Here is a 27,761-nt window from a genome sequence, read left to right as displayed (position 1 = left end):
CTCGAAAGTGACTTATTAATGTAGCACAGAGAGGCCCTCATGGAAAAGTGGTTTACCTCAGCAGTTCCCCTGGCACTATAATTACTCAGGACATGCCCAGCAGTCACTCCCGAATGTATTGTGCTATTAGCCGGGCCTTTTCCATTAACTGGTAACACAACTCAGCTGATTTTAAAAAGAAAAAAGTTTAATCACTGAGTAAAGCCTCCCACCAAGAAGTCATGGTCTATAATTGTTTCATACTGCTATCTCATACACCTTGTTTTCAAATTTGCATATCTTTACAAAACTTTAGTAACTTTGGATGGAATTTAGCATATTTAAATTGGAGTTCGTGAGAAAACAAGTTATCATTTAGAAAAATCATATTGACTGTAGTATTTACACACAAACTTTAAAAAACTGATTTTGTTCCAGTACATATATTAGTGTCAAACAAATACATTTTGAAGTCTGTTGGTTGTGGAAGGTGCTACATCAGAAAGTGTAGTTAGGCAGGCTCAGCCAAGCCTTGACCTATGTGGCACCCTGGTGAGGACTCTGCTTTTTCATCTTGGGGTGGTTTATAGGCTTTTACTTTGGAGCACTCTGTCCAAAGCTGTTTAGAGGGGCCTCGGCATCCGGTGTGATCTGCAGGATGGAAGGATCTTAACCAGTAGAGTATAGCCTGCATGGTCTGAACACAGGAGTTACAGTATTGTCAGTGCTGGAAATAGTCTTTCTTTTCTTGTAAGATGTATGAATGAAGTGTTGGTGTCCTCACCAAGAGGTGGCATCTAAGGGTTCTGAGGAAATAAATGTATAGGTCCTTATGTACAGACCTCTGGATAAACACGTTTTGTATATACATTTAGGACAGCTGTTTTGAATTCATACAGTCGTACATAAAAGTAGCTGTATAATTTAAACCCGTGTGAACAGTTTGGATTTTTTTTACTCATGCATTTGGGACTTTTTCATTTGGTTGATTAAAGTTGCATATGGTGTGTGTGCATGAAAAAAAAAGTATAGTTAGTTTTCTAGAATTTAATAGAATGAGGTGTATCCTAATCCCATTACGTAAATTTCAAGAGAGTTTCAGATGTATTACTACATGTGACCTAACCCTTCTCTGTGCCCCTAGCCCTGTGAAGAGGCCAGATGTGCTTTGGGAACCAGCTGTTATAGATGAGGGCATTAAGAATCACAGATTTTTACTTTGTTCAGGATCACACTTAAGGGACTGAAGTAGAATCAGAATCTAGGAAGTTTTACTCTTAGAAGAAGACTTTGTCCATAAAATTATATTGGCTCTGCAATTTAGAAAACACAGTGCACATTTTGTAACCCTCCTTGTTAACAAATGTCACTTTACCTACCCCAGTGTATGCCCAGATCACAATAATGGAGTGAGTTCACAGTGATTAACATTCAGTTACAGGACCACAAACACACTGCACAGAGACATCTCTGACACTGTGTGGCATTTCCAAAGTGTCTCTGAGCTTTCAGGCATAAGCTCTTTTAAAGAGAAATGGAGAAAGGATAGAAAACTCTTCTATCTCTTGGGTGCAGGGACATAGACCAGAGACGGGAAAAGAGTACTGAAAACCTACCCTACCACTATTGCTTAGGGACCTGGAATTCCACTCCCTCCTCACCCTTCTCTCCCTCCACGCCCACACACTTATATTCTCAAATTTCTGAGGCATGACTAAGCTGCAACATTCTTGCAGTGGTTTTTCCTTTTCTTCTACCTGTGGAAGAAATCAGAAGCAGAAGAACTCAGAATAAAAAGGCAGCTGACAAACATGGGATTGGAGCTTGGTGCAGCTTACTAGAAAACCTTAGTACTTGAGGACAGTGTACAGATTTCTTTATAGTCTGATGTATTTGCAATTCACAGCAATCTGCACAGTGTTAGAAACTTCAATTCACTAGTTAAATTGTTATCCTCAGAAAAACTCATCAGTAATTATTTTATTGAGGAATACATTCTTGACTGAGACTTTGAGTATTTTTTTATTTTGAAATAATTTCAAATTTACAGAAAAGTGTCATGAATGGTACAAGAAGCTCCTAAAACACTTTACCCAGATTCACCAATTTCCTCTCTCTCTTTCCCTTCATCATTTCTCTCTCTCTCTCTTTCTCTCTCTCTCTCTAAGTGTATCAAAACACTGTTTCCCTTTACCTCTTAACATTCAGTATATATTTCTTAACACACAACATTCTCTAACAACCACAGTGCAATGATCAAAATCAGGAAATTTAACATTGTTATAACACAATCATTTAATCCACAGTCATAATCAATTTTCATCAGGTAACCACAAATGTCTTTTTGAGCTATTTTTTTTTCCACAGTCCTTAAGGCAGTCTAGATTCATTATCACAAAGACTATAATAGAGTGCCTGTTAGATTCCCTTGAACTAGAACTGTCCTCTAGACTTGTCTTTCACAACCTTGATATTTTTGAAGAGTTCAGGCTAGTTATTTTGAGAATGTCCCTGAATTTTAGTTTTTCAGACTTTCCTCATGATTTAAAAATGCAACTTGAGCATTTTGTCAAGAATTTCACGGAAGTAATGCTGTGTCCCTGTCCCTGTTTGGGCATCCACTGCCCATCATTTCTAAATCCATTGTTGCTCCTAAAATTATTGGTAGGCAATCTATTTGGTATTGCCTACCAATAGTTTGCCTACCAAATAGATTGCCTACCAGTAATTACCCTCTTATTTATTTGTTCATTTGTTTTATGAGAGTAAGGATTCTCATTTTATTCAAAGGATTATAATCCGATTGTTTATTTTGATGTTGCAATTTCCTCAGACTTGGCTAGTGGTAGTCCCCTCTAGTGGACTCCTGTGTCCTTTTTACTTGTTCCCGTGATTCTTTGAGAACCTCCTCAGTTTTTGGCACACCAACATGTTCCAGGATCATCTTGGACATTTCCCGACCCCACACTGGAATCAGCCATTTCTCTAAGGAATCCTGGTTCCTTCCAGTAGAGGATGATATTCCAAAATGACCATCTGGGAACTAGTTCTATTCATTGGTACACGCCTGTCACTGTATCCAATTCTCTTTAGCGGACAAAGCTAGGAAATGTATTTTTATATCCTTTTATCAATATCTACTTGAAAATCATTCAGTTTGTAGCAAACCAGCATTTACAATTTGATATCAAGGCTATGTTCTAAACTTTAAACTTCCCTCCTTACAAATTTATAAATTATTTTCCCCAACAGGGAAAAAGCTGCTTTCCATTATTATTATTATTTTTTTACATTTGCTCAAACAGAGAGGGCTTTTTCTGAATTACTAACCTGTGCCACTGCAACAACACAAAACTGCTTACTAGAGCTCAATATTCATGCATAGTTGTTTTCAGGTAAAATTTATTTTTTATTTTTTATAAAAATATGGTCAGACTTATTTGTGATCAGAAAAATACAACTTAAAATGATAATGAGGTATCACTTACACTAATTAGACTGCGAGAAATTAGAAAGCTGACTAATGCCAAACATTGGTGGGGAATGAGGAGCTGTCACAGCCAACTCACAGCTGGTGGGAGCAGCTCAGGACGCCCATTCTGAAACATAGCAGCAGTGAGGGGATTACACACAGCGAGCTGTGGCCCTAAGATCCAACTCCTCTTCCTCTCCATCTATAAAGCCCATGGGTTGGAGGTAGGATCTGTGAGTGGTCCAGCCTGATGGTCCCTGGCTGGACACAGCAGTGACCTATCTCCAGGTCACTCAAGAGGAGTCAAAGGCCCCCCAACACTGGTGGCAGTTTTCTCCACAAGGTGGCCCTCCTGGCTTTTCCATGTTCTTAGTTCATATCTTAAGAAATTAGTGCTTTTTTTTTTTTTACCAAAAGAGAACTGTGACTTTTGTTTTGCAGTCTGCCAAGTTGACTTCATTCTCCTTTGCTATTTGAGTGGCATTCTGTTGGAAAGGTGGCATCCCAGGTCCCAGGCCAGACCCACTGACCCAGAACCAGCATTTCAACAAGATCCCCGGTGATTCTTTGTTATATTGAATTATGAGAAGCACTGCTCTAGGCTGTTCACACCACTTCATCCCAACCCACTTTTTACAGCCTTTTATTTTCACCACAAGCAGATCTAATTTCTTGCACTGTCTTTACTTACTGAGCATCAGCTGTGAAGCAGCCATTATGTCAGACCTAGATCAGCATTGTCTTGTGTACTCTTCCCACCTGCCTTGTGAAGTAAATGCTATCATAAAATTCTATTTTTAAGAAATATATTTTATTGGTTATGCTATTAGAGTTGTTCCAATTTTTCCCTCTTTGCCCCCCTCCACCTGGCAACCCCCATTAGCTCCCAGCACTCCTCCCCCTTAGTTCAAGCCCAGGGATCATGCATGTAAATTTTTTGGCTATTTCTTTTCCTGTACTGTTCTTCACATCCCCCATCTATTCTTTAACTGCCTATTTGTACTTCTTAATCCCTGCACCTTTTCACCCATTGTCCCCATTCTCCCTTCCAAATGATAATCCTCCAAATGATCTCCATATCTATGATTCTGTTTGTGTTCTGCTTGTTTGCTCAGTTTTTTAGATTCAACTGTTGGTCATTGTGAATATATTGCCATTTTAAAATTCATAGTTTTGATCATCTTTTTCTTAAATATGTCCCTTTAACATTTCATATAATAATGGCTTGGTGATGATGAAATCCTTTAGCTGTACTTTGTCTGGGAAACACTTTCTCTGCCCTTCAATTCTAAATGATAGCTTTGCTGCATAGAGTACTCTTAATTGTAGGTCTTTGTTTCTTATCACTTTGAATACTTCTTGCCTGGTCCTTCTAGCCTATGATGTTTCTTTTGAGAAATCACCTGACAATCTTATAGGAACTCCTTTGTAGGTAACTCTCTGCTTTCCTCTTGCTGCTTTTAAGATTCTTTATCTTTAACCTTTAGCATTTTAATTATGATGTATCTTGGTGTGTTCCTCTTTGTGTCCATCTTGTTTGGGACTCTCTGTGCTCCCTTGACTTGTATGTCTATTTCCTTCACCAAATTAAGGAAGTTTTCTTTCATTATTTTTTCAAGGAAATTTTCAATTTCTTGTTCTTTCTCTTCTTCTTCTGGCACCCAATGATGTGAATGTTGGTACATTTGAAGTTGTCCCAGAAACTCAGAGCCTATTCTTATTTTTTTAATTCTTTTTTCTTTTTGCTGTTGTGATCGAATGTTTTTTTTTTCCCTATGTTCCAAATCATTGGTTTGATTTTCAGCTTTATCCACTCCACTGTTGATTCCCTGTAAAACTTTCCTTATTTCACTTAGTGTAAACTTCATTTCTGCCTGGGTCTTTTTTAGGTTCTTAAAGTATCTAATGAGTCCTTGGGCATCCTAATAACAAGTGTTTTGAACTCTGCATCTGACAGATTGCTTATCTTCTTTTTGTTTAGTTCTTTTCCTGGAGTTTTATTCTGTTCTTTCATTTGGGCCATATTTCTTTGTCTCCTCATTTTGGCAGCCTCCCTGCATTTGTTTCTATGTATTAAGGAGAGCTGATTTGACTCCCTTTCTTAGTAGTGTGACGTATTGTAGAAAAGCACAGCAGTAAGTTGGGTGGGGTGGAGCCTTAGGTAATTGCCAGGTTGGGGCAACTTGTGTGAACCAAGTTGATGGAGTCTCCAATATGGTGTCACTGATCTTTGGTTCTGTGTGGGAGAAGGCTCAGAAAGGAGACAATGGCTGCTGTCTGGCCTCTGGGGTTTTATCCAAGTGGAATCTGTCCCCCAGTACTCGCCCTAATGCCAATCATTTCAGTTTCTCCCTCTATGCCACTAGTGTCTTCCAGGTGCTGCCCTGGTGCTGGAGCTCAGAGGGAGTGAGTGTGAGTAAGTCCTAAGTCTGTTGCAGACCCTTTATGAGGAGATGTCTGCAAATCCTGCAGTTTATTCTACTGCCCCAAGCCCCAATGTTTTTTACAGCTAGAAGTTATGGGGACTTATCTTCCTGGCACTGGAACCCTGGGTTGGGTGGTCTGGTGTGGGGCTGGGATCCCTCACTCTTGAGTATCCTTCTCAATTTGTATCTACCACATGTGGGAGGGAGGTCACTCATTCCTCATCTCCACATCTCTGCATCTCTTACCCTCCTACCTGTCTGTATGAATGTGGCTTCTTTAATTCCATGGTTGTCAGATTTCCACAGAGCTCAATTTTCTGACAATTCTGGGTGATAGTAGTTTTGTAGTTTAGTTGTAAGTTTTGCTATGGTTGTGTGAGGAGGAAAACCATGTTTACCTAATGCCTCCATCTTGCTATTTTTAAGAAACATTTATATACATTAAATGCATAAATCTGTTGGGCACAATTCAGTGAATATTGACAAATGCACACACCTTTGTTACCTACACTCCTATGAAGATAAAGATTGTTTTTCAGGCATCCTGCAAAATTCTCTTAGTCCACAGTCTCTCCAGACACATTTTTCTGGTTGTGTTTTTTACACAGACTAGTTTTCTTGGCTTAGTTTTTAACAAGTAATTTTTATATCTACAGAAATTTTTAAAATAAATTCAGAAATATTTTAATTTCTTATAGATGGTTGTTGACTTATGACATACTACTTTTTTAGTAAATTAATGTATATAATACACTGTTGAATAAAAATGAAATACAGCCTCTTACCACAGCCTCTGCTGGCCTCTCGAACATCTCTTTTGCCCAGTCCCTCTTGTTCACTATACTTCAGCCACATGGGACACCTTTCAGGCCCTCAGCCACATTAAGGTCGTTTCCACCTTAGAGGCTGTGCACTTGCTGTCCCCTCTATTAGAACACATTTTCCTGACTCTTCACCTGTCTGGATTTTTCTCATCATTTAGATCTCAGCAAACCATCAGCTACTATGAGAGACTGTCCCTGACTACTCTACTTAATGTTGCTTACCAGTGCTCCTGAGTCATTCTCTGTCACTCTCCCTGTTTTATTTTGTACAGAGTTCCCATCATGCTCTTATTTAAATACTAGTCACTTATCTATTTATATGTCTGTTTATTTCTCATTGCTATTCCTTCACTACCCAGGATAATGCCTAGCAAATGTGTGTATCTGTGTAAGAGAGAGAATGAAGTAAGGGATTCAATAAATATTTGTTGAATGGATGAATGATCTAATAATTTAGCTTGGTAACCTTTATGATATACCTTCCTTAGTTCCTGAGGATTTTGAAGGACAAAATATTTTCTTTGCACAAAATATTAGTGAATATAAGTCAACATTTTTCTTACTTTTCCTTTCTTTTATATTTTTTACTTTGCTTATTCTTCTAATGAATAATACAGTAATAATACTGTGATATGACTATACAAAAGTATATATTCATTGGTTTTTTGAGGAATTACTCAGAAAAAAACATTTCTACTTTGAAATGATGGAAACATTAACATTTTTGCTTACATAAGGATATGCAAGTTAGAACCATAAAGAAATGCTGTCCTCAAAAACAAGCTTTAAACCTGGCCAAAGTTTGCTTCACCTGGGAGGTTACTCAGAGCCTTGACTTTGCTTGGAAATGAAGCTGAGTGTGTCCTCTGGTGTAAAACAAATAAGAAAGAAAGTGCCCTTAGGGACAGGAGCAGTGACTCTGAAATATGCTTCCCTCCTCCATGAGAGAACACAGCTGCTCACTCTCTTGAGGGCTGTCCAAGACAATCTCTGAGGTGGCTTTGGGTTTATTTACTTTTTGTTTGACAGCTTTGTGGTGAAGGGAGTGACAGCTCATAACTGGGTTCATTTTTGCTCTTCTACAGTCACCATATTTTTAATTATGATGCCAAAATAGCTAAAAATTCATAGAAAATATCTGAAGTTGTCTCTGGACTTTCATTTATTTGTTACCTTAAAAATTTCAGAAAAGTCTCAATAACTCTTTGATAGTTTCTGAATGGAAACTCATTTTAAGAAATGTAATGGTTGTAATGACACTGTTGATTGTTTCTGTGGGAATAGCAACATGGGGGCTGTTAGAAGAGATCACAAACATTATGGTTTTTTTGTGTGTGTTTCTTTCTAAGGAGCATAGCGGCCACTGATCATGAACCCACGGATGCCAGGAAGTCCTTCCCGTGTTTTGACGAGCCCAACAAAAAGGCAACATATACAATATCTATCATCCACACCAAAGACTATAAGGCACTTTCAAATATGCCAGTGGAGGTGAGTATTTAAAAAAAGTTTTTGTTCACAAAGGTAGTCTGTTTAAGATATTGGGTAAACTACTTGATTTGCTGTGAAAGAATCTTACTGATTTCTAAAAATTAAAAGTGCTCTAGTAGCTTATTTAGAGGTTTCAAAACACATTTTGGGAATCTCTTTTCTTTGAATCCCAGAAGTCTTTAACCCAAGAGATCACAGTCCAGTCAAAAAGCCACCGTGGGTTTTTAAGCTAGAGAGAATACAGTAGACAGACACCAGCGGGGCTCTGCTTTGCTGAAAAAAATGACAACTTAGTGGCAAAGTAAAGAAATTACTGACTGAAAAATACTCAAGGGCCTTGTCACTATTCTTGGTATGTATTTAAATATAAATCCAGTTTTTAAAATAGAGATACTGCAAAATATCATCACTTAAATATTGGAGTATAGAAGCCAATTTTAGGAAACAACATATGCATAGGTTTTCTAATGAATTAGACATACTCATTAAATGTTAAAAAAATAGGTTACAGTAAGTTCTGTCTGTACAGTTATTCACATAAGATTTTTTCCACAGTTACTGTTCCTTGTCCCCATAATGGGTAATGTAGTTAACTAAAGTGACATTACCTTAAAGTTGAGGTGCATTATACCTTAAACATTTGACATGTAAAAGGGCAGTGTTTGTCCTTAGACATAATTCTCACCTAACTCGTATCAGAAAGGCACCCTGCCAAAACTGTATTTCCCATCTTTCTGTCTGACTATCCGAAATATCATCACTGAAATCCATCCCTTTTTATTATAAATATTCCTAAAAAAAAAGCTTCTGTGTGAATCAGTTCACCAACTTGGTTTTTTTTTTTTTTTCTGGTGTCAGGTACCTGAGCAATTGAGTTTTGACTGGAGAAGAAAGAGGAAAGAATAAACTTAAAGTGTGAGACACTGATCCAGAAGACTGGATCCGAGGAAAATGCCATTAGACTGTGGAATGGGCTGGGACAGTGAGGCTGGGAGGAGAAAGAATGTGAACTTTACTAACTTCTGCCTAAGACTTCCCCATATTACCTTTGGCTTTTGCAGAGTATATTTCTGGAAGTCCTAGGAAAAAGAGAGACTATTCTGTGTAATTAGATCAGAACTAATACCAGTAAGTTTTTGTTGCAGAGCATCTTACTTCGCTGGGGTTTCAACGCTTCCATATTAGCACATGTGTACACATGCTCACCTTGTCAACCATGCATCAATTCTAGTTCAGCTTCCCTTGCTTAATTCCTTTTTAAAGCTTCTCACTGTTGTGTGACTTAATGTGTGACTATAGGGCATGTGGAAATGTTTACACAGTGGGTAGCAGGAGTGGGCAAGTATTCATAGATGGAGTCTGAGGACTGGTGATCGGCAGCGAGGAAGGCAAAGCTGGTGTGGACAGAGAGCAGACAGATGGGGTCAGCAGTCATACCAAGCAATGGAACCCTTCTCTTTCTCCATGACCAGGGCAGTGAGTTTAGTAGTGACCATACTTTGGGTCTTCGATACGGACAAGCAGAGATGGAAAGAGAGCCCAACATCCTACTGTACCTGGTACAGCTAGTGCCCTACACATACTCAAATCAGAAAATACCTACTTAGTTCTTCCTGTGGGCAGCGCTTTGAGCACCAGACTCATCTTCCTTAAGGAATCACAGCAGCTCCTCAAGCATTAGGGCCAGCCTTCTGCGTTTCATGTAGAAGGATAACTGAACTGTCCAATTTATATCACAGTCAGAATTGTATTTCTCTCTGAGAAAGTTTTTATATAGCATAGTTCATCAATCATTCTTTCACAGTACTAAAAACAAAATAAATTTTCCTTTAGTCTTTCCAAATTCCCCCTTTAGGGGTAAAAAGAAATTTAATCCTTAAGCTTTGGCAGAGGGCTTCTGACTAGAAAGCCTGGTTTGGAACCATCGTTTGCCTTTGTACACGATCGACCTTTTGATAAATAAAAGTTTGTCTTCTGTTTTCAATAGAAAGAAGAGTCGGTGGATGACAAATGGACTAGAACAACTTTCCAGAAGTCCGTCCCCATGAGCACTTACCTGGTGTGCTTTGCTGTGCATCAGTTCGATTCCGTGAAGAGAACATCAAAGAGGGGAATTCCTGTGAGTCACGCTATATTTTTTAAAAGTATATCACGTGCCTTTTTGGTTGACTTTCTATTTGTGGAATTTTTTTTCATACAACAGAGTAGAATAGCTCATTAGTTACCCAGTTCTGTGAGTTTGATGGTATATTGAACAACATAGAAAAAATGTAAAGTAAAAGAACAGGTGAAGAATAAACAAACACAACAGACATAGACATGGGTAGCCTCAAATTATTGGGGTTGGCCCAATTTAGTAAAGTGGCCGAATGTATGTATGTGTCTGGGCAGGGTCCCAGAGAGCCCAGAGAAGGAGAAGGAAAGCAGAGGTAGATTAATGTTCTTTGAGTAACTAAGCCCTGAGTGGCTTATAGTGCTATTCCTGTATGTAATTCAAAATAAGACAACAGCAAAGGGTCCAAAAGCATTTTTTAAAATGTAATAAAATATAAATTTTTTTATCAAGATGAGTAATTCAGTAATTTTCTTTTGAAAAGCCAAATACTTTTACCTAACTATTTTTCTCACTTTGGAGTCCCCCATTTGGCTTATGTCCTAAACACTTACCTAGTCTGTCATTCCACCTCTGTGCTATATTCTATGTATCTATAAATACTACTGAAATGATTTCTCTATCAAAGCTGAGTGCATACACTCTTAAATCGGTGAAGATTTCTTCTTTTGAGTGGGAAAAATAACATAATACCATCATAATATATTATTTTCTGATCATCTGTTGGATGAAAGAGGAACAGAAAGCCAAAGTGTCCTTGGGTACTTACCAGGGACTCTGAGTCATGAGAACTCAGTGAAGTTGGGATGTGGAGCTGAGCAAAGTGGGTACCCCTTCCTCCGCCTCATCTGTAGAAGACGTGTGGCCAGTTTTCCCTCTTGCAAAAACCTGTGGACTGTTTGCCTCAAAAGTTGAACAGAACATGAAGGGAGAATTTAAGGTATCCAATGTGAATGACAATTCATGGTAAATTCCATCTCTTTGACACTTAATAAGTTCCCTGCCTGGCTCCTACCTACTCACTCTAAACTGAAATCATATAGTCCAGAACCAAGCACAAATGCTCCCAGCACAATCTCTCACTGCAGACTTACAAAAACAACCACCCCTACCCCTCCCTTACATCTGCTTAAATGTAACAACAGAGGGGACTCATACCACACTTGGGGCACTATGTATTCTTAGAGCTGAACAGATAATCTGAGACAAGTAGGCATATGAAGAAAACAAGCAACATGAAAGAGAAAAATCCAAGACACAGTGGGGGTAAATGGTGATAATTGAGAAAACAAAAGATAATCCCCTAAAATAACACACAAAATTACACTTACACGTTAAGCCTTTAATTATTATGCTCAGAGATTCAAGAAGCTATGGTCACAATAAATAAAAACAAGCAGTTAGGAGAAAAAATGAGAAAAAGTACTCCAAGTTTAAAAACGTGATTTCCCAAGCAGGACCTGGCTCTGGCCCCAGGAACCCATTTCTATCTGTTCTAAAACCAGAGCCTGATAAGCTTATGCTCCAGTTTCTGCCCACTTCCTTGTATTTTTATCAACTCCATGGAGATGCCTACATTATTTAAAGCCTTGATATGTATCATGGGTTTTCTTTTTTTTTTTTTATTGCATCTGCTCTTATGTATGTTAGGAGCAATGGAGGCACATCAGAGCTTCAATTTATTACACCCTCTTGACCCAAGGTCTCTATATTACTTTGTCAGTTAAAAAAAGAAACTACGTAGTTATTGTGTAATACAATATTTTTGGTAGAAATGTCATGAATCAAAGGACCATTCTTATCCACTCTGCTTCTGATAGTATTATTCTGGTACATTAATCACCTGCTATTCAGAATCAGATTATACTGTGCAATCCAAGAATCTGTAATATCCTGATTAAACTTTTTTGGGTATGGTCACCCTCCTGGCAAGAATTCTTTATATCAATAAACACAGCATCAATAAACTTAATCAAACAATTAAGGTCTTAGTTGTATACTTGGAGAGAGCATAGCTGATTGAACCATTCATTATGTTGAAATGTCCTTGTTGCTTATGAGAAAAATTATATTGGAGGACCCAGTCCTAAAACATTGTTAAGAAAAAAGGTAACTCAGTTTGGAAGGTAGCTCAGAAGACTTTAACACTGCATAGTTTTTGAATATTAGTTATATTGCATTTTGATTCAATCCTAAAAAAAATAAAAACCAGAGCAACTGGAAGAGTAACTTACAGTACTTTAGCAACAACTGAGGCCTGCCATTGATGAATTTTTCCACAATTGTGTTGGCAAGATATCTATACCTGAAGTGTTTTTTTTTCAGGTGTAGTTGATTTGGTTAAGGATTTTAAAGTAAATGAAACCACTGAATTCTACCTCCCAAAATAAAAAAAAAAATACCCTGAACTGTACAAAATGTAGAGAGATTCTATGACATTTTGGTTATGTGAGTAACTCTTGAGTTACAATGGGCTTCTCTTGCCCTTGCAGGAGTCATGTCCTAGGAAACAATGTCACCAGTAAGCATATTATTAACCTTTTAAAAAGATTTTATTTATATATTTTGAAGAGAAGGAAAGGGAGGGAGATAGAGAGGGAAACATTGATGAGAAATATCAGTTGGTTGCCTCTCACATGCCCCCAACTGGGGACCTGGTCTGCCACCCAGGCATGTGCCCTGACAGGGAATTGAACTGGCGACCTTTCAGTTTTGCAGGACTATGCTCAACGTAGTGAGCCACACCAGCCAGGGTGCATGTTATTAACTTAATAGTCCAGTTCAAAGTCTTCCATTCAGATATACTGAAATCTATTTTTAATCCAAAACAATGTTATTCATATATTGTTAGGTTTTTAAAATTATAGTTTTAATACACATACATTATAGAAAATTTGGAAGAAATAAAGCAAATACGAGAAAGAAAGCGTTCCCATATTACCACATATAAAATTATTTAAAGTGTTTAGGGTTGTGGTGCTATCTGAGGTACATTTGAGATTTGTCCTCAGTAATTTGCCAGAATTTTTAACTTGGCACTGGTCTCCTAGAAACTGAATTTAGGAAAAGTTAAATAGCAAGGGTGATCTTATTCCTGAAAACCAGTAAGTTCTAATTAAGTCTTGAATTTTGGGGGGGGGCATTTGACCTGTGTCTTCTGTAAAGAAGGTTGTGCCAAAAGAAGCTATTACCTTGCTGGAGATTATTTCCACTTTTGACTTTCATGAGAAGACGAAGTTGGGAAGAATTATTCACTAAGAGAATGCTGATTGAAAGCATCTGCTTAATTAGGTTTATACTATAACCATATTAATTCTAATAACTCAGTAAAAGAGATTATATGGTGCCCTCTTTCAAAAAGTCTTACAAGATGATTTCTGAATAGTAGCACCTAGAATTATACCTGTGAATGAATCCTTCCTACTTGCCTATGTCTTTTTACTTGCTTCCATTTTGGTCCATCATTTGTCTGGATTGGTAAGATTGGTTGAGGGCAGAAAATATGCATGTCATGGATTTTTGTATTCACTCTACTTTTTTGAGTTGTTTTAGGTTTTTTAATTCATGCATTATACTCTGGTTTCTCTTCAGATCGTATAAATCTTTCGCCTTCTTTTATGTATGCATCCCTTACATGAAAACAGCATTATTAGAAAAAGTTATTGTTTTAATACTTAGATATAATTTTGAACTTTGTATTTTGAAATAGTTTTAGATTTTCATAAGAGTTGCGAGATTACAACAGAATTCTCTTATAATGTTTACCCAGACTCTCTCAATGTTAAAATCTTATATAACATTTTATCACTTACTAAAACTAAGACATTAATATTTATACAAAAATATAAACTATTGCAGCCTTTATTTGAATATCACCAGTTTTTCCAGCTGGTGTTCTTTTTTCTGTTTGAAGATCTAATAGATGAGACCACATTGTATTTAGTCATAAGGTGTCCTTAATTTCCTCCAATCTGTGACATTTTCTCAGTTTTTCCTTTTTTTTTATGATCTTGACACTTTTGAAGAGTACTGATCATTTTGAAGAATGTCCTTCACTTTGGGTTTTTCTTCTGTTTACTCATGCTTATATTGGGGTTTTGGGTTTGGGGAAAGTATTGCAGAAGCGAGGTGCCCTACTTATCACATCATGTCAGGGGTACATGCTATCACGATGACTTAATACTGCTGATGCTAACTTTGATCACTTGGTTAAAGTGATGTGTGTTTTCCATTGTAAATTACTCTTTCTTTTCCATGCTCTGTTTGTTAGAAGCCATCACTCAGTGTGGTACATACCCAAGGGGAAGGGAATTAATCTCCACTTTCTGGAGGGAGGACTATCAAAGAATTAGTGGATATGTATTATAATTGCCTCAGTAATTAGCAAATACATAGGAAGAAATAATTAAACGCTGTGTAAGTATCTAATTTCTCCTTAAAGTTTTGACCAGTCATTGTTGCATGCACCAGCAGGTCTTGCCTATAACAGTAACAACTCTTGTTTACTAATGGCAATCGATTTACTTCCCTCAGAGACATTTTAGCATAGGATTATTTTATTATCTTAAAAAGATATTTTTGGTGTGTTTTTGCTAAATGGTTTTCTGAAAAGAAATCATTCTGAATGACTGATTTTGAATTTTATAATACTTTATGAGTTTTTAACTTTTTTACTGGAAAAAAAATGATTATTCTAAATTAAGGTCTCTAATTTTCTCCAAAGAAGTGTATTTAATTCAAGAAGCCATAGGTTATTGCTAATGATTCTTTTTCTTTATTTACATTTTTAAAAATGAAAACAAAATGTCAATAAAAAAATATAAAGTTCTATGAGGTAAGTTAGATTTTTCAAATGTTAATTTTAGCTTTTAAAAAATTCTACTGCAGTAATAATAATCACCAAGTGTCAAACAAACTTTGACTTAAACGGAAAGTAAGCTGTGAGGAAATGCCTTCTGTATCCTGACCCTAAGTGGCAGTGCTGAGTTCCTCCTCAAGCCGCACTTCACAGCAGCTGAGTTCGGAACTCCAGGTTCTGAACATGTTTTCCATATCCGTAGTTACAGCAGAAAAGTAGTTCTTAGTCACCCAAACATCAAACAAAGGTTGTGCATATTTATCATTTATCCATGGGTCACGGGAAAATTAAAATTTAGAAGAAATACACCACAACCCTGTAGTAATGCAGTCACAGACAAAACTTGAAAAAAAAATAATGTGTCACTCTTTCTTTCTACCAGATATTACCCCCACTCAACTTTTGCCCATGGCTGGAAAAATATTTTGAAGAATATAAATTTGTAAAATTAAACACACTGGTATTATAGTCTGTAATACCAACTATGTACCTTGAATATGCACTTATGGAATTAAAAACAATATAAAATTATTTTCTCTGTCCCATCCTGCTAGCTCAGCCTGGATAATGAAACAGTCCCTTCAATCAGATTGTTTTATTCATCTTTATTGAGCATCTACTATGCGCAGAAGGAAGATGCTAAGCCCTGAAGGGAGCTAAGCTATTTGCCCTCAAAAGAGATGTGAAACAAAGGTGGTCTCCACTGTCTAGTGCCACCCGAGTATGTCTTTGCTTGTCACAGCATCCTTCTGAGTGCTGAAACCCTCACCTTTGGTTTCATGCTAGGCCATTTAAATGGGTGTGTCTCTTTGGAGCAGTTCAGGTGAGACTGCAAAACCTCAACAGATGAACAGGTGTTAATTCTGCTGCATGATAGGCAGTAGGTAGGCAGGCTTTTGTTTGATAGGTAAAGTGACCATACATTTTACCATCTATAAAATATAAATAATAAGGTGTCCCTAATTACGACAAGAGGTGTAAACAGGCAAGCAACAAACTTGGGACATTCCTAGGCAAACCTGCATGGATGGTCACCTTTATCGATAGAAAATGCTCAGCAGACACATGCAATAAGGATGTGGACCCAGGGCACAGCTGCCCTGCAGTGCTCCCAAGTGACTGTGGGAATCCTACAGGCACTGGCCGGCTTCTGACTAGGGTGATAGTGCAGCGGTGGCTTGCAGTCTGTTCAAGCTGACTCCTTTCTGTCCATGTGGCCTTTCCAAGTTCAGCGCCGCCTTCACCTCAAATCATAACACACCCTTCCAGATTCTTGCTCCATCAACCTTATTATTCTTCTCCTGGCCCTGGTGACTTTCATCTAGTTTTTTCCCCTGAATTCTCTTTCCACTCTATCTTTACACTGTACATTCTGTGGTTTGCTTTTTTCTGTTTTTATTCTAAAAGCCTTTTCTAACAGGGTCTTGCAGAACAAATGGTTTTAGCTTTCAAATTTATTGTGTATTTTGGAAGTCAAAAACTTAACTTTTCCTTTTTACCCCTGCACGCTCCTAATGGTTCTAATGGTAATGTGGATACCACAATGTGGAGAAGGGCATTGCTCTTCATAGGCAAAAGGGCAGGCAAAAGGGCAGGCAGAAGGGCAGGCAGAAGGGCAGGCAGAGAACATCAAGACGTTAATAATTCTATGTATTGATGTTTCTCTAATGATATTAATGCTCTTGATGAGACACAAAAAGCTCTTATGTCAAGCACTGCTTAGTCTTTAGCTTAGTTAATGCTCACAACAATTCTGTGAGAAAGGTACAATTGCTGTCTCTATTTTGCACTAGAGAAAGTCAGGTTTCATTGGTAGGAACAGAGAAAAGAGGCAGTATAATATAGTAAAAACAAACTTTGTACTGAATTCTGGTGTCATTTCGGCCTCACTTTTTTTGTATACATGAGACGTCACTTTTCTCATGTATACAATAAGGAAGTTTATTTTTAAAACTCTTCAAACTACAATTGTAGTTAGAGGTCTACAACTTTATTTAAAACCTGTGTGGCTAGTTGAATGTTGGACAGATTGTGAAGAGTAATAATGTGAAAATACTCTGTTTTATTAACTACAGTTGGATCTGGGGCAAGATACACAGTGGTGTATCTTGGTAATTTGGTTCATTATGGAAACACACTGTTTTTATTTTTTTTAAGATTTTATTTATTTATTTTTAGAGAGAGGGGAAGGGAAGGAAAAAGAGAGGGAGTGAAACATCAATGTGTGGTTGCCTCTCGCACACTCCCTACTAGGGACCTGGCCCACAACCCAGGCATGTGCCCTGACTGGGAATTGAACAGAACCTTTGTTTTGCAGGCTAGCACTCAGTCTACTCAATCCACCACTGCTCAATCCACCAGCCAGGGCTTTAAAAACGAAATATATGCATACTGGTTAGTCTCTTGAAGTCTTACAAATTTGATATTTGTATATAAAGCTTATATTTAAAGTTATAAATCTTATGTATAAGCTTGACATTGAACTTTTAGTAGAGTCCTTGAATAAGAAAGGTGTATATGACTCAGAAGGTAAGAAGAAGAAAGAATATACATACATGCTTACCTCCTCACTCTAAGCAATTTTAACATGGCTAGTTATTTGCTTTTTAAAAAGTCATCTCAGTCAAAGCACACAGTTAATCTGGAAAAGTGACATTTATTACTAAATGATGATGACAATTCAGGGATAATTTTCTGAGCTTTGTTATGGACAGAAGTGCTAAGGCTTAGCAGATGATGGAGGGGTGTTAGCCCCCTCGCTAAGCCCACAAAAAGGAGGAGAGGATGCAGAAGAGGCCCGGGCTGAAGATGAGGCCAGAGAGCAGGAAGGCTGAGCTGAGGATGAGTGAAGGCACCAGCAGAGAGGAGGACACTTGTTAAAATGACCAAATCTGAACATCGCAGATGTTCTGCTGTTAAATGGATGCCACATAAACTACTTTGAAGCTTCAACTAACAGACAGTGTTGACATGTTGGCAGTGTTTTAAAAATAAAATATGTTTGTGGTGTATGGCAAACTCATAGATATGCTTTGTGATGTAGGACACACTCACAGACTTGCTTTGGCTAATTACATTATGAGATGAATACTCTGTGATTACTTAGCTCAGCTCATAAAAGCAATGGTTGATCTATGATTCTTAAAGGTAAGAATTGTAGCTCACAGGTGATAGGCAGACAGGCCAGACTGTAAAAATGGAACATATTTCCATGGGGTTGTGTTTCTCAGAAACAAAAGAGGAAGAGGCTATTTTTATTTTGGTTGAATTTATATTCATATCAATCCTATTGAAGGACACTGCATTCCTGCTGCTGCCAATAACAGAAATACGGAGAGTAAGAAAAATGGGATATCTTGTCCGAGCAGCATTCTGCTTAAAGGGAGTCAGGCCACTGGCATGGGAAATGTGAAGATTTGGATGGAAAGAACACATGTCTTTCTACTCCACCCAGGATGGGAGGCCCAACCATTATCCCCTCTTCCTCTCTCTCGGCCCCCTCACTCTGCACACATTACGTGCAGCACTGACATACAGAGTGTGTAGACAACAATGGAATGGGTCCAGAGGAGCTACCCTTGCTGAAGTTGTTAATGGTAGAAAACAGAGGTGGTAGAAATTCTTAGGGAGTTTGGACACACTGATTTAATCACAGATGAAGAACTCTGAGAAGCATCCTTTACAGCATGACTATCTAGTGTGAATGTGATGGTTTTGATTTCATAGGGAGCAATTACCTGTGCTCTGTTTAGTGGCCACCAACTGAGTCTTTGGTTTCACTTAACTTCTTGGAAAATGCTTGTCGTTGCAGCAGTTCAGGAGGGCAGAAAGGAAATGTACCATCACTTATGGCAAGTTTTTAAAAAAATCTCAAAGAACGTTGGGATGGTAATTGAGTGAGTTGTGTTGCCTTTGGAGATAAAGATGATCACATTTTTTCTCATGCAAATAAAACAAGGACATCAGTTACCAGAGGAAGTGAGAACAGTGAGCTCTTGCTGGCAATTTAAGGGATGCCCTTTCAGAACTTGTCCTTTAAATTATTGATTTCTCCTTGGTGCTTCACTTCTAAGAAAAGATGGCTCAGATGTGTGCCTAAGTAAAACCAAAATGAGCAATGCATTTGAAATAATAAAAAAAGTAGGCATAATTTTCTTTCTTTCTTTTTTTTTTTTGTTTTTTGTTTTAATGATGGGGCACCTGTTCCCATCAGGTATGCTGGCTTGAACTTACCAGATGACTGCATCTTTTGCTTTGCTTGAGGATTTTGAGTCATTTCTGAAATTCAGCAAATATACTTTATTTGAAGTCTTCACAAACTTTTTTATTTTATTTTTTTAATGATTTTACTTATTTTTAGAGAGAGGGGAAGGGAAGGAGAAAGAGAGGGGAACATCAATGTGTGGTTGCCTCTCACACGCCCCCTACTGGGGACCTGGCCTGCAACCTAGGCCTGTGCCCTGACTGGAAATCAAACCTGTGATCCTTTGGTTTGCAGGCCTGTGCTCAGTCCACTGAGCCATATCAGCCAGGGCTTCATAGGCTTTTTTAAAAAGACATTTTTAGAGCAGTTTTTAAGTTTAGTTTACCACTAAATTAAGGGAAGGTACAAAAATTTCACATAGAAAGGAGGATGCCCCAAAAAACCAGAATTATCTTCTGGAAGGCAGACTCATTGTAATACAGGCTTCCCCCACTAGGTGAGTGTTCTAGGAACCTCTCTGTATCAGCGTACTAGCTGGTGTTGTTGCAAGAGGCTGTGTTCGGCTTCAGTGAATTTTTCTGAAGACTTTTTCAAAACATTTGCCCATATCATGATGGGTTTATTTACGAGTGCACCTGCCCACACCTCACTGGGTGTTCTGCAGTTTTTGACCAAAACCAATGTGACCTCCGTGCCCACCCTCCCTATTCACCTGATCTCACCTAAGCAACTTGATGTGGAAGAGGTGAAACAAAAAATGGCAGAAACACTAAAAGGCATCAAAATCAATGAGTTCAAAAACTGTGTTGAGCAGTGGGAAAAATGTTTTGATAGGTGTATTGCATCAAATGAAGAGTATTCTGAAGGTGACTGAAGTTTAAATATGTAAGAATAAATACACAATTTTTTATATATAAATTCCAGGGTTTTGGGGTCCCACCTTGAATGCCCCCTGCTCTCACACATTCATAGCCTCCCCCATTATCAATATCACTCCCCAAATAGTATTTTTTTTTTACCCAGGATGAACCTAAAATGACACAGCATGTCACCCAAAGTCCATAGGTTGCTTTAGTTATGGTTAAGCCTGGGTTGTACATCCTACGGATCTCACCAAATGTACAATGATGTGTATATATAATTTTATCATGCAGGTGTTTTTAACTGCTCTGAAAATCCTCTGTGCTCCACCTAGTCATCTCTTCCTCCTCCCCCATGCTCACTCCAGGCAATCTGTTCATTGTCTCTACAGTTTTGCCTCTTCCAAAATGTCAGATAGTTGGAATCATACAGGATGTAGCCTTTTCAGATTAGCTTGTTTCATTTAGTAATGTGCACTTAGGTTTTTTCCCTGTATTTTAATAGTTCCATAGCTTATGTCTTTTTAGAAGTAAATTTTCCATTGTGTGGGTGGAACACCATTTATTTATCTATTCACCTACAGGAGGATACCTTGGTTGCTTCCAAGTTTTGGGAATTATGAGTAACCCTGCTGTAAACATCTGTGTGCAGGTATTTGTGTGGACATTGTTTAAACTCCTTTGGGTAGATACCAAGGAGTGTGATTTGTGGGTCATATGTTAAGAGTATGTTTTGCAAGAACTGCCATACTGTCTTCCAGGGTAGCTGTGCAATTTTACATTCCCAACAGCAATGTGTGAAAGTTCCTATCCTTCCTTGTCCATACCAGCATTTGGTGGCATGAGAGTTCTGGATTTTGGCATTCTAGTAGGTCTGTAGTGGTATCTTGTGGTTTTAATTTGCATCTCATTGATAACACATGATGTAGAACATTTTTCCACATATTATTTGTAACTGTATTTCTTCTTTGGTGAGGTATCTGTTAAGATCTTTGGTCCACTTTTTAATTTGGTTGTTTGTTTTCTTCTTGTTGAGTTCTAAGTGTTCTATGTGTATGTTGCACAACATACCTTTATCAGATGGGTCTTTTGAAAATATATGTTCTCAGGCTGTAGTTTGTTTGCTCATTCTCTTGACATTGTTGTTCACAGGATAGAAGCTTTTAATAAAGTGCAGCTTATCAATTATTTCTCTCATGGATTGTGCTTTTGGTATTGTATCTAAGAAGTCCTCTTTGCATCTAAGGTCATCTAGGTTTTGTTATCTTTTAGGAGTTTTATAGTTTCATATTTCACACTTTGGTCTATGATCCATTTTGAGTTAATTTTTATGAAAGGTAGAGGGTTTGTGTCCAGATTTACTTATTTATTTTTGCATGCAGATAATCAGTTTTTCCAGCACTGTTTGTTAAAAAGACTGTCTTGCTCCAATGTATTGCTTTTGCTCCTCTGTCAAAGGTCAGATGATTTTATTTATGTGGGACTATTTCTGGGATGTGTATTGTGTTATATTTATCTATGTGTGTATTTGTTTGCTAATACTTCATTGTCTGATTACTGCAGATTTATATTAAATCTTGGAATCAGGTAGTATCAGTCCTCCAACTTTGTTTTTCTTCTTTCCACATCGCGTGGGCTATTGTGGGTCTTACATGCTTAGACTTGGTGGTGGGAGGATCAATACTTGATTTGATTTATAAATGATGTCACAGCAATATCCTGGAGACTTACAGAATGATGTAGCTTATCCAGCTTCTTCCCTCTCAGGAAAATCTTGAATCATTTTCTTTTAGATTCTTGACGTAGAATAATTAAAATATCAGAACAGTCATTTAGAATAGAACTAAAAGGCAATGGATAGAATAGAACAAGTGGTAAACATGTATGCAAGGGCTATTTAGATGAGGAAAATCACGTGATTGATTTCTTCACTGGCAAATTATACAGAAATGATGATAGATAGATAGACAGACAGACAGACAGACAGAGATAGAAGAATGGACAAATAGGTAAATATGTAGATACATAGACATTAAAAAGACAATATATATTGTAAGTAGAAAAAAGTAATAACATTTAAAAATGTATTGAACAGTATGCCAATCATTGTCTCAAATTATTTCTAGTGATTGAAATCACTCAGTGAGCTATGCAGTATTATTTTGCTTTACATATGAGCCTCAGAGAAGTGAAGTGAACTGCCCATGTACAACTGAGATTCAGATGAGACTCACTTGGTTCTAAAGCTGACCTTCTTTGCACTACTTCTTCAGGTGTTTTATCAAATGAGGAATAATTTTCACTGAATGTTTGTGTTTTGTTTAATAGCTCACTGTATATGTCCAGCCAGAGCAAAAGCACACAGCTGAATATGCAGCAAACATAACTAAAAGTGCGTTCGATTATTTTGAAGAATACTTTGCTATGGATTATGCTCTTCCTAAATTAGGTGAGAATCTATTTTTTTCTTATTTTTTTAATATTTCTTTTGTTTTCACCTAAGTTAACTCACTTCCTCCAGTTTTATCATGCTCAATTAATACTCATCCCTAAGCCTTTTTATTGCATGCCTACAGTATGTGTCTAATACTTAGTTGATGTGGAAAGATCCATTCTGGATCTTCCAAGAAGAAACTCTATACTCTGTTCCTACCTGATAAATACGTAGTCTTTTATTTAACAAATAAAGATTAAAGTACCATATGTGCACAAAACTGCAGATATTGTAATGATGGAGCTAGAAATGGCAACCTAGATCGGTTGATTTCAAAATTAGTACCCATCCTGATAGCTTCCGTTGCTTCCCTACCATCAGTGAGTTAGGAAATAAGAATCAATGATGCTGTCAAAGTCCCATGTGCCCCCAGTCTTTCTACTATTGCACAAGACTAATTCTAGATTCTCTAGCAGTTAAAAAGAAACAATGGTGCTCCTTCCATGAATATTTTTCTAATGTGGGAATATTTTATTTTTAAATAAAAATAGAGTATAATCAAAATGGCATCAATATGACACTTCTATCAATAGCGGAAATCCTTTATTAGTAAGTTTGGGTAGTATTAGCAAAGACTTCAAATGGAACACCCATATAGATGTCTGCAGAAACAAAATAAAAGCAACAAAAAACAAACCAACCAAAAATTGACTTATTTATTTATGCTTCTGCTCTTATTTTGATATAATTCTCAATGCAAAGCAACTGGAATGCCAAATTCTTTACATGAGAATGACTATGGCTCTAAGCATGTTTGTAGATGCCCCATTTTCTCCTCAATGGCAGTGGCTCCATTTTTTTTAAATTGCTTAGCAACTATTATCAGTAGAGGAAGACAGGAAGAGAAACAACTTTTCATTGCAATCAGAATAATGTTTAATAAAATGTTCATCACATTAATTTGAAAGTCTTTTTTTTCTGTATCTCACTTGTGCCACCAGAGATGATCCAGGAAGTGGAAATCTCACAAATTTATTTCTCTCTTCTCCTTGCTTTGTTTCTTCCTCTCCACTACTACTGCCGCCACCACTGCTACTGCCACCACCACCACTACTACGTCTACTCCTGCAGTGACGACGACTACTACTACAACTACCACAACTACTGTCACTATCACAACTGCTATGACTACCTCCACTACTACTTCTATTACTGCAACTACTACATCCATGACTACTAGGACTGCAACTATTATTACTACTATAACCACTACAATAACAACTATTACAGCTACTTCTATTATAACTGCTACCACAACTACTACTACAGCTACTACTATAACCATTACAACTAATGCTACAACTTCTTTTCCTCATTGTCCTCCTCCTTCTTTATAATTTTATATGAATTTTAACTTTTTCAGAATTGACACTATCTTAGACTTTCCTTAGAAATGACTTCTGCATTTATTATACCTCCCAAAATTAAATTCACTGGAGGTAATTATAATGTTAATTATCAGAAAAGAAACTAGGTTACAAAAACTTCCTTTTTTCCAAACAGTAGGTGCAAATTACACTCCATAATATTATGGGAAAATTGGCCTTATGGGGAATATTTCTCCACCTTTTAAGTGGTAATCTTGTGAAAAAAAATAGCCAAATCTAAGAATGAAGATAACACAGAAAGGAAACTACAGTTATAATTGTGACTTTCATTTAAGATATATCCATTTTCCTTCTTTTATAAAAACCTTTAAGAGTCATTATTTTGACCAGAAAAAGCCTTCTTTATATGTTAGATGAAATTTGAATTTATTTTCATTTATGTGCCTCATTTAAATTCTGTGTAATGATAAAGAAATTATACTGTTATCATAGTTCATTAACTGGAGAAGTTGGACTCTGTCTAGTACTCAAGCTGAATATTTCCCGTTTTGGGATTTGACATAGAACTGGTCAATACTACCTCTTCCTATTAGGTAGTATGTCCAAGATTATAGGCTCCAGAAAAAATAAGGAATAGAGAGTTATGATAAAATTCAACATTTTAGACCTGGAAGGGAATTTAGAGAGAATATGGCCCATTTCATATTGATCCAGCTAATTTAATATATACAAATTTAAGGTAAGTTACTCAATTCATAGAGAATCAGGTTGACTTCAAATTGTAGAGTTAGGGAAAAAAGTAGAATTTATATTTTCTAATGTACTATAACCTTAGAAATATATTTTTGTGCATTTGGAAGCTCTTTACTTCTCTGTAAATCCTCATTTGAAAAGTCTATTCCCTTAATTTTTCACAACTTATCCCCAAAACAGATACTCTGTGTTATCTAAGTGAAAATTATTTAAAAAGCTAATAAAAAAGAAGGACAGCAGGGAACAAAAGACACAAAATTATAGAGGACTTGAAAAGAGCATTGCCATTAGTAAAAATGTGTAATTAGTAAGACTGTCATTTAAAAAAACCAAGATGCTGGTATCTGGAGCCAACAGGAAAAGGTCCATGGAAATTCTGAGTGCATGGAGACTGAAAAGTTATTTTTAGACTTTTTAAAATGCATTCATCTAAAGAACTTAAATTGGTAAGAAATGTCATGAACAAATGGAAAGAATGTACTTCTCACTGGACTCTCTTTTTCCGTAGATAAAATCGCTATTCCAGACTTTGGCACTGGGGCCATGGAGAACTGGGGACTCATCACGTACAGAGAAACAAACTTGCTTTATGATCCCCAGGAGTCGGCCTCATCAAACAAGCAGAGGGTGGCCAGTGTGGTTGCCCATGAACTTGTGCATCAGGTATACAATCTTCACATCAGATTTGCTAAACATGGTTTAGACCACAGAAATAATTGAAATGAATTATAATTTAGCAAATTAAAAATAGCCAACTCAGAAAGTCCTGCTTGAAAGTCTTTCTTAGTGCTGATAAATATTTTACCATAGAGAAACTTGTAAGACACATTGTTTTGCCTTTAATAAATACACAATATGACTTCTTATAACTTTAAATATTCCCAGTAATACCTACATCAAGACAAGAAAGTAAGGAAATTTTAAGATCATTTTAAAACCAGGAGATAAATGCTAAGGATGCCTTCCACTTCTGTGTCAAGTGACAAAATTTACACGAACAAATGATTTATTGAAATATTCTAGGTCTCTCTGCCAAAGGCATAAGAATTTAACTTTACTGCTTATAATTTCAGTGGTTTGGGAATACTGTGACCATGGAATGGTGGGAAGACTTGTGGCTGAATGAAGGCTTTGCCTCTTTCTTTGAGTTTCTGGGAGTAAACCATGCAGAAGGAGATTGGCAAATGGTGAGTCCTGAACACGTGCACTCCAGGCCTCTATTTTTCCCATGCAGAGCAGATCGAAGCATTTCAACTGTCACCCTGAGTCCAGGCCAAGTGAAGTGGTGAATTGGGAATCCAACTGTGGGAATGGGGTGGAGCCAGCGTTTGCTTTACTGAACTGTGCCTTGCTTACAGCCTAAGCCCAGGCCCAAGAGGCCAAATGGCCACCAGGATTTGAGGATATCCTTGATAGATTTACTCAGGAATATGTGTCAAGGCAGGAAAAAAATAGCTTGGACAATACCAACTCTGTGTTCAAGAAAATACCTGTAGTCCAAACCCTTTGAAAAATGTCTAAGCTTAATTTTGTAAATGACTCACCTTACATAGGTTGCTTAAACAGTGTGGAAAGAGATGGGAGCATAAACTTCGTAGTTAGACTCAAGTTCAAATCCTGGATTCATCATTTCTTAGATGCTTCCCAGGGAATGTGACCTTGAGCAAATTACATATCCTCTCTGAGTTAGTTCTCTTTTCTATGAAAGAACACTGTTCTCTGTCTTTTAAACTTGAAAGCTCCCAAAATGTACATATAATTATTGTTATAATACTCTGTGTCCCTGAGGGGCCTATGATGGAGGCTTCTGGGAACTCGAGAGATATTTCTTTCCAAAAAGCTAGAGATTTTGGTATTTATATTTAGGTAGTGAAAGTATTATTATTTATCTGTTTGTATGTATGAAAGTGTCAAGTGTAGATGAGCAAAAGTGGAGAATTACAGTTGCATACTGTATAGACTACTGCCCTCTTCTGGACAGAATAAAAAGACAATGTTAAATACTTGAAACTCTTAGTTTCTACAACTTTAAAAAGTGAAAAAGTTAATTTGTAACAGTTGTTTCTTTACTAATTTAACTTACATCAGAGTTTTCAACCATGAAACTATTGATATTTTGGGCCAGATAATTCTTCATTGTGGGCTGTTGTCCTGTGTCTAACAATATTTAGCAGTATTTTGGGTCTACTAGACGCCTATAATCACCCATTGCAGTTGTGAAAACAAAAATGACTTCCATATTTCCGGATGACCCTTGGGGGACAAAAATGTAGTCCCTTAATTGAAACTACTCATCTATTCTAAAAATTGCTGATTTCATAATTTATTGAGCTATGTAAATGAAAACATTTTGTCTTTTATTTTCTATAAAGTAATCTGGTACCCTTCTTATGTCAAGATATTATAAGAAATCAAAACATTTTTATATTGCTATATATTTTATATATAATACATAATATTTTAACATTCCAATTTCAGTGTTTCAAAACACCATTTAAATTCCAGAAGAATTTAGTATGCAGTTCTAAATGAAATTTAATCACATGATTCAACTCATTCATTCATTCTTCATTCAGTTGACGCTATGAAAAACCCAAAACTGAATAAAATTTCTGCCTTTGAAAAGTTCCCATATTAAGAGGGGACAGATAAATAAAGATGCATCGTGAGAGAGCTTGGTAAGCACCTCAGTAGTGGAGTCTGATTTCACAGGCTTTCGAAAACCTCACGCCCAGGAAGGTAGTATAACTTCCCCATGTCACATAGACAGTTGGCAGCACAACTAAGACTAAAGCCAAATGTCCCAACACTGAGAACTGGATCCCGTCTACTTAACTAAATGTTTTACAGGGACAGAGGGAATTATAGTCTGAGTCGAAATGACCTGGATTGGCAGTCATCACTTTAATATTCTGTAACCTTGAGTGGAAGCTCGGTACTTCTAAGTCCTCATCTGATA

At 37.1% G+C, this 27,761-nt stretch overlaps 1 protein-coding gene across 1 annotated transcript in view; it reads left to right on the top strand.

Moving 5' to 3' along the window:
* The window catches only part of LOC114492926 (glutamyl aminopeptidase), an 88,096-nt gene that overhangs the window by 10,069 nt on the left and 50,266 nt on the right, over positions 1 to 27,761 (top strand). Inside the window, exons 2-6 of the mRNA XM_028507564.2 lie at positions 8,051 to 8,192; positions 10,180 to 10,311; positions 22,556 to 22,676; positions 25,311 to 25,465; positions 25,876 to 25,989. Coding sequence (XP_028363365.1) covers positions 8,051 to 8,192; positions 10,180 to 10,311; positions 22,556 to 22,676; positions 25,311 to 25,465; positions 25,876 to 25,989 — 664 coding nt within the window. The remainder of the gene's footprint in view (positions 1 to 8,050; positions 8,193 to 10,179; positions 10,312 to 22,555; positions 22,677 to 25,310; positions 25,466 to 25,875; positions 25,990 to 27,761) is intronic.

This window comes from Phyllostomus discolor, chromosome 1, assembly GCF_004126475.2.
Source record: "Phyllostomus discolor isolate MPI-MPIP mPhyDis1 chromosome 1, mPhyDis1.pri.v3, whole genome shotgun sequence".
In the NCBI taxonomy this organism is placed as follows: Eukaryota; Metazoa; Chordata; class Mammalia; order Chiroptera; family Phyllostomidae; genus Phyllostomus; species Phyllostomus discolor.
This window is presented reverse-complemented; position numbering and strand designations above follow the sequence as displayed.